The sequence below is a fragment of the Dipteris shenzhenensis genome, chromosome 29 (genome assembly GCF_047967505.1).
Source record: "Dipteris shenzhenensis isolate YYH24624 ecotype China chromosome 29, Dip_SZ_1.0, whole genome shotgun sequence".
In the NCBI taxonomy this organism is placed as follows: domain Eukaryota; kingdom Viridiplantae; phylum Streptophyta; class Polypodiopsida; order Gleicheniales; family Dipteridaceae; genus Dipteris; species Dipteris shenzhenensis.
The window spans coordinates 31,312,142-31,323,237 of NC_141624.1; the positions used below are offsets into that span (position 1 = coordinate 31,312,142).

At 43.8% G+C, this 11,096-nt stretch overlaps 1 protein-coding gene across 1 annotated transcript; it reads right to left on the reverse strand.

Annotated features, from left to right (window-relative positions):
* Positions 1-8,398: 8,398 nt before the first annotated feature.
* Positions 8,399-10,561, reverse strand: LOC147882708 (jasmonoyl--L-amino acid synthetase JAR1-like). Its single transcript, XM_087400485.1, has 4 exons — positions 10,197-10,561; positions 9,965-10,066; positions 8,986-9,782; positions 8,399-8,730 (listed from the first exon to the last, which is right to left on the reverse strand). The coding sequence occupies exons 1-4, from the start codon at positions 10,559-10,561 to the stop codon at positions 8,399-8,401; spliced, it is 1,596 nt and encodes a 531-aa protein (XP_087256611.1).
* Positions 10,562-11,096: the final 535 nt, after the last annotated feature.

An 11,096-nucleotide genomic window follows, 5' to 3' on the forward strand; every position in this document is an offset into this window, starting at 1 on the left:
CTATGATTATAGTTGCTATTCATGTGATCGGTTGCTTCTATGATGTTGTTCAGAGCTGTCACCACGAAACGCTTCTGAATTTGTCTTTGAAGGCTTCTTTGAAAAGTTGCATGATACCCCATTAGTGAGCAGATAGGTTGAAATAGAGACTATATAACTGTGTACCTCAAAATGGTTCTGCAGTGAGATTGTGTTGATCTTCGCCTGTGTGGGATCAGGGCCAATGTAAGGCTTAAGTATAAAACCATTGATTGGCTTCTCAATGGAGTTTCCATGTAGGTCTGCCAAGAGAAATGTCCCTTGCTCATATGTATCAATCACCTTGAATGGACCATCATACCTTAATTTGAATTTACCTGGCATTTTGCCCAACTTAGTGTTGAACATCAACACCAAGTCTCCGTTTTTTAAAAGCTTGAATTTAATATTTCTATTGAATCTCCAGGCTACCCTTCTTTTTTGGTTAATGTCAGCTATATGGGAGCTGGCCAAGGGAGCTGGCCAATCTATCTTCATCCAATTGTAAAAGTTGCTCCAACCTAGCATGGATGGAGTCTTCTGGTGAAAGTTTGTTGTCAATTGCTATGCCTGCAACAAACTCCATGGGTACCACTACTTCACAACCATACAATAGCCTGAAAGGTGTCAATCCTATGGCTACCTTGTGTGCTATCCAAAGTGCCCAAAGCACCGAGTCTAAAATGCTGATCCCAATCCTCTGGGTGATCAGCAATTATTCTGCTGTAAACCTTTTTCATGAGCTTGTTGTAGCTCTCAGCCAATCCATTGGCTTGTGGGTATATGTTGTGGATTTTTTGTGCAGCATCATGTGCATCTTGGTCATTTTTCTGATGGTTTTGTTAATGAAATGGGTTCGTCTGTCAAATACAATCTCAATAGGAACACCAAATCTGGTTACACTATTGTGATACAAAAAATGTGCAACTATTCTAGCTTTGCATGTCCTCAATGCTAGAGCCTCAACTCATTTAGTGCAATAATCAATAGCACCAAGAATATATTGATTACCTAAGAATTTGGCTGCAGGTTTGATTGGTCCAATAAAGTCCAATCCCCACTTTTGAAAAGGTCCCAATGGAATAAATGACTGATTTGCCATTCTGTCACTATCCATTGGTCGGTCATCCCTTTAACATGACAAGCATGATTTGGCATAATTGTGTGCATCTTTTAACATTGTGGGCCACCATAATCCAGCCTGCAAGATTTTCTTACCCGTGATATCACCTGAGAAGTGGCCTCCTGCTGGCCCTCCATGTGCCTCTGCTAACGCAGTTTTTTGCTCATGGTCTTGGGCACACCTTCTGATGACCTGGTCGATACCTCTTTTGTACAACACTCCAGCAATGATAAGGAAAGGTCTGCCTTGCAATACTAATTTTTTTCTTTGATCCCTATTCAATGTTTCTAGAATTAGTCCATCAGTAAGGAAAAATAATATCTTGTCATACCAGTTTGGTGGTTCTTCTATTCTTATCATAAATATACATGCATCAGGAACTTCATCTGGGATGCTCATTCTGCACTTATTCTGCTTGTGCCCTGCCTTGTTGCAATAGAAGCACTTGATCTTCTTCTTTCTCTTTTTATCATCAGATGGGTTACCAGAGTCCTTACCCTTACCTTTCTTTGATCCAATCCAGAAAGCGGAATCTTCTCCAATCCTCGTCTTTTGACGCATCTCCTCCTCCAGAAGCATCGCGCTGAAAACCTCAAAGTTGAGGGGCGGATTTCTGTTTTGCGTATTCAGTGCCATAACAAGACCATCGTACTTTGGTGGGAGAATCCGTATGCACCTTCGTGCTAGATTCTCGCTGGTGATGGTGATGCCAATCGCAATCATCTGATCTTTCACCCTGGTGATGAACTTCTCTGTCGCTTCAAACTCAGACAACTTCTCATTCGCGAGTTGAGTCTCCAGATTCTGAATCCGCATCTGATTCATGGTATCATACTGATTTTTCAAGACCATCCATGCCTCCTTTGCTGCGGTGACTTGTTGAATTAATGCCTCCTCCGCTGTGGTGACATGTAACCACTCAAGTAAAATTGGTTGATTGTTAGTAATGAGGAAGGCACCTCTAGCGATACCTCCCTTACAACTTTCAATGGAGAAGGTAGATCTTGTGATAACTCCCCTACAATTTTCAAGTCTACTCTTGATGTCTGATGTTAGCTAATCAATTTCTACATAATCATCATTTCATGTAGCTTATGTCAAGATATGTATCCTAGTGTGTGGATCAAACTTCCTTCTCTTTGAATTTCACAAATTTTGTCCCTTAATCAGCAAATTCCACTCACAACATATAACCTCTTACGCAAGACCCAAAGAACACCATGTATAAGTAGAGTATTAGTACAAAAAACATAACTCTTTTGTAACATATATAAAAAAAGTCTACATACAATCAAAACCATAAATAAGTTATGAGAGGGCTCTTGTTTTTGCCTCTTTAGATTGGTTGTTGACTCAAGCCTTGCACGTTATATCATTTGATGGGTGAAATTATGGAATTTCTTAGAAGATCAAGTGTCATAATTATCATTGGGAAAAATTCTCTTATTTTTTAGGACCATGTAACCATACTTGTGTTTGATGCATAAGTAATTGTTTTAATGTATATCATTGAATGTGATGAATTGCACCTATAAATGTGAGTATATATAACACGTGTATGCTAATCAAATTTCGGACACCTATGCATGTTATTATCGTATTTTTATCGAGATTCTTATATGTAAATATTGGTGCTTCAGTATTGTAACAATTACTAGTTGAGAGTAGAGGGCATAAGCTCAAGAAAGGGGTGTTCACTATGAAATTTGTATATATAAGAATAAAGTTTTGTTTGCGAATTCCAAAATAGATTGCAAAAGTGAATATTGAAAGATGGTGGAATACTTTACCTAAGGTCTATGACCTCATTCGTGATTGGTTCAAGATAAGAGTAATTGTCTATGTCATCTATTGGATCGATATAGCCAAGAGGAATCCAAGTTAAACCTAACTAAGTTAAAGTAACCTACACTAGGGGGGGATGGAGGAGGGGGGGGGGGGAGGGGGTGGTGGTGGTGGTGGAGGGGGAGGGGCAGATGGAGGAGGGGGGGGGGGGGGGTGGTGGTGGAGGGGGGATGGAGGAGATGGAAGGGGGTGTGGAGGGGGGGAGGGGGTGGTGGTGGAGGCAGGGTGGAGGAGATGGAAGGGGGGGTGGGGAGGGGGGGAAGAAAGGGTGGTGGTGGAGGGAGAAGAGGGGGTGGGGGGGGGGGGGGGAGGGGGTGGTGGAGATGGAAGGGGTGGAGGGAGGAGGGGGAGAATATATTTTTCTTGGTTTCACAAAAAAAAAGTGTGTGTGTATGCGTGTGTGGTGTGGTGTGGTGTGTGTGTGAGAGAGGAGTGTGATGAGAGCTCAACACCTCTGCTGTTCAGCCTCGTCAGGGATCACATGCAGCCTGCCTCTCCATCCATACATCTGTACGGCCACCGTACTCTGTTTCCGTATGACAGTAGAAACAACTACGTCAAGTTTGGCTTGCCTCTACGCAACTTTGAACGGAGCTCTGTACCTGCCTACATCACCATACCTTTTCTTGCAGCAGCCTACCTTTCCGTATATTCGTACAGCTTGTCAGTTTTTTCGTGCAACCATTAGCCTTTCCGTGCAACCGTCACTCTTTCCGTACAGCATGTCAGTCTTTCCGTACACCCTGTCCATCTTTCCGTATAGCCTGTCAATCTTTCCGTACATCCGTACAGCCTGTCAGTCCTTCTCGTGCCCCGTCTGCTTCTCTCCATTTGGGTGTGCCTCCCATCTAGCCCTCCATTTGTCTGTGAGCATGGCAGAAACAAGCAAGTATTATGTCAAGAGAGCACTCTCTCCTGAACCTAAAAGACAATCAAGGGAAACTTCGCCCCCCATAGCTCCTTCATCTGAAGATGCTTCCTATGTGTTTGACATGTTAAATGAGGATTTTCAACAAAGTAGAATAGAATGGATACTACCTGCTCCGCAACTCACTTACCAGATGAAGTTGCCTTCTCTTGTGCATCCTTTGAAGAAGCTCTCTCAAACTGCAGTTATCATCTTTTTCCCAGGCAAAATACCCTTGGCTAATGAAGAATTGTTTTTAATCCATATCATTGAACGTGATGAATTGCACCTATAAATGTGAGTAAATATAACACTTGTATACTAATCAAATTTGGGACACCTATGCATGTTATTATCGTATTTTTATCGAGATTCTTATATGTAAATATAGGTGCTTCATTATCGTAACATTTACTGGTTGAGAGTAGACTGCACAAGCTCAAGAAAGGGGTGTTCACTATGATATTTGTATACATAAGAATAAAGTTTTGTTTGCGACTTCCAAAATAGATTGCAAAAGTGAATATTCAAAGATGGTGGAATACTTTACCTAAGGTCTATGACCTCATTCTTGATTGGTTCAAGATAAGAGTAATTGTCTATGTTATCTATTGGATCCATATAGCCACAAGTACTATGACACTCGAGCAATTTATTGTATATAGATAAAAAAATTCCACAAACTTGGTGTGTAAATTAACCTAAGAATTCCAAACTTGAATATGAGACTAGAATATTATGGAATTGCCTTCTTGATTGTGATCATCAAACATTGGAACTACTATTTTGCATGTGAAGCATGTATCCTAGACTCTTTGGGGATAGGAATTTATTCATGACATAAAAGTTTTGTTGTACACATACATGCAACCAAGTGTTCATTCAAAAGTGCATTACTTGAGACTTCTTATGACTAAAGAAGATCTAATTAATAGGATCTGTAATCGTCTATAGGATGTGTAGGGTGGTTTAGTTGGTGGAGCGGTCGACAAGGGAGGAGGTAGAGAGAGAGAGAGAGAGAGAGAGAGAGAGAGAGAGAGAGAGAGAGAGAGAGAGAGAGAGAGAGAGAGATAGAGAAGCGGGGAAAAGAGAGAGCGAGAGAGAGAGAGAGAGAGAGAGAGAGAGAGAGAGAGAGAGAGAGAGAGAGAGAGAGAGAGAGAGAAAGAGAGAGAAGGGGGGAAAGAGAGAGAGAGAGAGAGAGAGAGAGAGAGAGAGAGAGAGAGAGAGAGAGAGAGAAGGGGGGAACGGGGGAGAGAGAGGTGGAAAAGAGAGAGAGAGAAAGAGAGAGAGAGAGAGAGAGAGAGAGAGAGAGAGAGAGAGAGAGAGAGAAGGAGGTAGTAGAGAGAAAAGGAGAAAAGAGAGAGAAAGAGGGGGGGGAAAAGCGAGAGAGAGAGAAAGAGGGGGGGGGGGGGAAAGGGGTGGTGGTGGAGGGGGGGATGGAGGAGAGGGGGGGGGGGGGAGGGGGTGGTGGTGGAGGGGGAGGGGGAGATGGAGGAGGGGGCAGGGGGAGGGGGTGGTGGTGGAGGGGGAGTGGAGAAGATGGAAGGGGGGGTGGAGGGAGGAGGGGTGGTGGTGGAGGCGGGGTGGAGGAGATGGAAGGGGGGTGTGGAGGGGGGAAGAAAGGGTGGTGGTGGAGGGAGAAGGGGGGGGGGGAGGGCGTGGTGGAGATGGAAGTGGTGGAGGGAGGAGGGGGACAATATAATTTTCTTGGTTTCACAAGACAAAAGTGTGTGTGTATTCGTGTGTGGTGTGGTGTGGTGTGTGTGTGAGAGAGGAGTGTGGTGAGAGCTCGACAGCTCTGCTGTTCAGCCTCGTCAGGGATCGCATGCAGCCTGCCTCTCCATTCGTACATCTGTACGGCCACCGTAATGTTTCCGTACGATAGTAGAAACAACTACGTCAGGTTTGGCTTGCCTCTGCGCAGCTTTGAACGGAGCTCTGTACCTGCCTACATCGCCGTACCTTTTCTTGCAGCCTACCTTTCCGTACATCCGTACAGCATGTCAGTTTTTCCATGCAATTGTTAGCCTTTCTGTACAACCGTCACTCTTTCCGTACAGCATGTCAGTCTTTTCGTACACCCTGTCAGTCTTTCAATACAGCCTGTCAGTCTTTTCGTACATCCGTACAGCCTGTCAGTCCTTCTCGTGCCCCATCTGCTTCTCTCCATTTGGGTGTGCATCCCATCTAGCCCTCCGTTTGTCTGTGAGCATGGCAGAAATAACCAAGTATTATGTCAAGAGAGCACTCTCTCCTGAACCTAAAAGACAATCAAGGGAAACTTCGCCCCCCATAGCTCCTTCATCTGAAGATGCTTCCTATGTGTTTGCCATGTCGAATGAGAATTTTCAACAAAGTAGAAGATGATGGATACTACCTACTCCGGAACTCACTTACAAGATGAAGGTGCCTTCTCTTGTGCATCCTTTGAAGAAGCTCTCTCAAACTGCAGTTATCATCTTTTTCCCAAGCAAAATACCCTCGGCTAATGAAGAATTGTTTTTAATCCATATCATTGAACGTGATGAATTGCACCTATAAATGTGAGTAAATATAACACCTGTATACTAATCAAACTTGGGACACCTATGCATGTTATTATCGTATTTTTATCGAGATTCTTATATGTACATATTGGTGCTTCATTATCGTAACATTTACTGGTTGAGAGTAGAGGGCAGAAGCTCAAGAAAGAGGTGTTCACTATGAAATTTGTATATATAAGAATAAAATTTTGTTTGCGAATTCCAAAATAGATTGCAAAAGTGAATATTGAAAGATGGTGGAATACTTTACCTAAGGTCTATGACCTCATTCTTGATTGGTTCAAGATAAGAGTAATTGTCCATGTTATCTATTGGATCCATATAGCCATAAGTACTATGACACTCGAGCAATTTATTGTATATAGATAAAAAAATTCCACAAACTTGGTGTGTAAATTAACCTAAGAATTTCAAACTTGAATATGAGACTAGAATATTATGGAATTGCCTTCTTGATTGTGATCATCAAACATTGGAACTACTATTTTGCATGTGAAGCATGTATCCTAGACTCTTTGGGGATAGGAATTTATTCATGACATAAAAGTTTTGTTGTACACATACATGCAACCAAGTGTTCATTCAAAAGTGCATTACTTGAGACTTCTTATGACTAAAAAAGATCTAATTAATAGGATCTGTAATCGTCTATAGGATGTGCAATGTTGTCCTAAAGTTTTCATATGATAGAATAAGATGCTTCAGTGCATTCAATGCCATGATTTTCAGCTTAATGCCACTCCGGATACCTTCGAAAGAATAGTCTAGAGAATTTTTAACAAATGTCTCATGAGATTTATGTGGGTGTTGGTGGACAAATTCATTGCACTTTGCACAAAAAATGATCAACTCTTGGATCATTTGACCAAGTCTTTGACAAAATGCTACCACTTGAGATTGTGCTTAAACTTTGGGGAGTTCACCTCATAGAATTTATTGTACCACGTGCATTCAAAAGGAGGGGTATTTCAATTCAAATTTATTAGAAAATGTAACACGTTTACAATAACAGCAGGGGTTTTTTATTAAATTTTAGAAAAAATTCACTTATTACAAAAGTAAAGAGGAATGTTTTTATTGGGGGGAAAATTTGAGTTAAGTGGTTTTTAAAATACCCCTTGAACCTACGTGATACATGGGGTTACTTCATAGTGCATCCCATGAGGCTTCTATTGTAGAGAATGATGGTGTTTTCTGTTTTGCTATAGTCCACAAATTCTTTATATAACCTAATCCTATAATGTCAAACACTACATCGCTCATATGTTCGAGACTAGCACATGAACACAACTTTTTATATAACATAGTCACTTATATGTGCCAACAATAATTTCTAACACCAAATCACTTATTTGTGTCAAGAATTTCAACACTAGAGCTTCCCTAAAAAGCTAATGCCTTTGATCATACCATTTATAAGCATGAGAAAGAAATTACACAATTTCTGTACCGTGGTGGTCACAGGGCTATGCAAGTATTGCATGAGTGACATTGTAAAGGTAACATGGTTTTACAATAGGGAGGCACAGAGTGCATTGTCTTGTCCTATTGTTGGATGATCGTGATGTGAGATTAATCTCCAACAAGTTGGGGGCGACCTGTGGTGGCTGGTGATAGTGAGTGTAAATAGTAGTGCTCAATGATGTTAAGAGTGAGACATGCTTGGTTAACTTAGAGTGAAGATAGAACACGGGTAGGAGGATGAGAGGGGTGGGGTTGGGGGGCGACAAGTTGTGGGGGCATGGGCGGGCTAGTGAAACGAGCGAGGGTGCCGACACGGAGCACAGCTAGGAGAGGTGGTGATACCACCATCTCTTGGGCGTCTTGTACTGTAGAAGGTGGGCACCGTTGCACATTGCCTCCTCTGCCATCCTTGCAAATGTGCCCTCTCTCACACACACCTCCAATGGTCCTATCATCCCCTCCATCCTGCCCTTCCTATAAAAGTACCCTAGCCCCCTATCCATTGCTGTGCAACATCTCTCCAGCAGTCGGCTTGCCCTCTCCACCTCCACCTCCGCGCCCCTTCACTTCCCAGTATATCTCATACTTACCCGCTACCTCCCCTTCTCCACCTTTTGATGCATAGCTGCTGTACTCCACTAGGTCGAGGCCCGCTTCCTTGAGTATTTCCGCTGCTTTCTCCACCACCTCTCGCAACTCTTTCTCATCTGTCTTGTCATCGCACACGCTTAGGAGGCCGTTCCTCCTCGCCACGTATGCAAACTGTGGAGCCGTGTTGTAGAACCTCGTTACCTTTACAATGTCGCCCACTCGATGCCTACATAGCCCTGTGATCACCGCCGAACACAAATTTAAGTTCAATTTGCACTCTAGATGCACACTCATCACCTTGTTATGGAATTAGGCATTCTTGGCACACATATTAAACTGATTAATACAGGACTGGTTATGTAAAAAATCATGTATGTATGTGCATACATGAGTGATTCATTGTTTGAAATTATGAATTCGTGCCTACGAAACAATTTCACAAGTGGTGCAATGCTGAAGCTACCATGCAGTGTAACAGGCAAATATACTACCTGCATACGTCGTCAAAATGATCTCGTACTCTTGTCCCACTTCCACTTGCTCCATTCCAACGAGACTTTTCTGTTCAGCGCGGTTCCATGTAACAGGCAAAAACTCCACGTATGCAAGATGTGGTACCAGTGTGAACGAAATAGCCTCTGCTGTGGACTTCGGGTCCATGTTAATGCCGAGCCAAGCACATTCAGAGCACCCGTAGTCTCCACATACTAATGGTAACTGTCCACAGTAGTATCTTAGCAAGGGCAAATAGGATGCCATCGGACCAGTTAGAACGCAGTGCACATACTTTAACGTTGGCCACAATCGCTCGACGATGCCGGACCAAGACGACTTTTCACATTCCTTCCGAACAAACTTGGCAAGCTGTGGATTAGGCCAGTATAGGACTTCGCGCATGGCTGCTCTTAAAATTGGGCTCGTGATCCGTGTGCTCAAGGTCCCTCTCTCAATATCATCGCAGATATATGGCCAGACTTTCTCGAACATCTTGAAAGCCTGGATGATGCTGAAAGGGAACAGAGATGAACACAATTCCAACTCTGTAGAGCGCACCAGTGCACAAACGAGGTGACAGTAGATAGATTGTTGAGCATCGGGCTCGAAGATCACTTCGTCTAGGCTCGCAAAATTGACCATTGGAGGGCGCCTTTGGGTCTTATGTCTGAACGCGTCGCTCCAAAAGTAGTTGGCAGTCACGCCGCCTGCCTTGATCCCGCAGTTTGTGTCGAAACGTTTGGGTGCATGGACAAAAGCCAGGCATTTTCCTCCGTCTGAGATCGGGTAAATCCTGCCAACACATACAAGTGTTTCAATCTTAAATACTAGGTAGGACGAAGCACATGGATCTCTCGTAAAAGTTCGCTTTTGCAGGGTGGCATATTCTGTGTTGTGTCAAAACTCGGAGTTGCCCAGTTACGAGAAACAAAATTCATCCATTGGTGAGACGAGGTACGCGTTTGTGATGCGAACCTGTTTCTGAATGCCGCGCTCAGCCACATGGTGTCGATAGGGTGCTGGGCTGTGAGTTGAGTGGCAGGAAACCTTTTAGGCTTTCCTGAGGATGTTCCGGAGCTGCATTACTCAGTGTACAACCACAATGAATTAGGCACCAATTATATCTCCTGGCTTGCTTTGAAGCTCTAACAACGCCATGCGTCACATTCGTTCTTAGATCGGACTGCAAATGCAATGGCTTACATACCTCATGTTCAGGTGTATCACAGGATCACCGCACAGTAAAGAGGAGCCTTTGCCGTCAGCAATGCCCTCTACATGAGACTCAATATCTTGATACGTCGACAGAGGCGCTGCTGCTCGGAACCTCTCCTCCAGCGCACGACCGTCCGTGGGCTGCCGCGATCCGTTCGCCTTCATATGCAAGTTGAGCTGCTGTTGCCAGTACACCGTCTCCCCATTGCGCTGCAGGATTTTTTGCAAAACTAGGCGTTGCACTTGCGCGGAATCTCGAGTTAGATTGTCGAATCTGGAGACCAGTGCCGCGTCGTTTCCACAAGCCTGTTCCGAGGGGGATTGGAGTATCAGGTGGGTAGCTTGAATTGCAGCCATATCTGGAGAGCCTTGTAGACGGGTTATTCTTGAAGACGCGAAAGAGAGGACGTTGAAGGTACTGGTGGTGAGTTCTTAGAGATTGCAAGAATCATGTACCCCTTTTATATGATTGCCCAAACACTTGACCCTTGTCTCCTCTTACGTACGCGTACGCTGGGTTTTTGAAATAGGCTTCCAAACAAATACGCTTGCTTTCGTCTCCAAAGAAATACGCTTGTCTTTTCACACCCTACTCTCCCTGCACCCCTTTCGATCCCGCATGACCCTTCTCTCAGTCGGGCATTGGTGTCGTTCATTTAGTAGAGCGTGCCAAGTTCCCGACCTCCAAAAGGCCCGGCGCCTCGATGGAAAGCATGGATTTTTTTGCGATTGTAGGACCCAGAATGCTATCCTACGAAAATTTTCAAGGGCAGGGAATATCAGAGCAATGGAGCAATGGTACATGAAGCTGCAAAGCTTTGGATGTCGACCTGATGTTATCACATTCAACACCCTTATACAAGCATACGCAATCGAGTGTCAATATGAGAAG

Coding starts and splice junctions, on each gene's coding strand:
- LOC147882708 (XM_087400485.1), bottom strand. CDS start 10,561: ATGGCTGCAATTCAAGCTACCCACCTGATACTCCAATCCCCCTCGGAA. Junction 10,067..10,196: donor GTGATACACCTGAACATGAG/GTATGTAAGCCA, acceptor TGAGTAATGCAG/CTCCGGAACATCCTCAGGAA. Junction 8,731..8,985: donor CATTTTGACGACGTATGCAG/GTAGTATATTTG, acceptor CGGTGATCACAG/GGCTATGTAGGCATCGAGTG.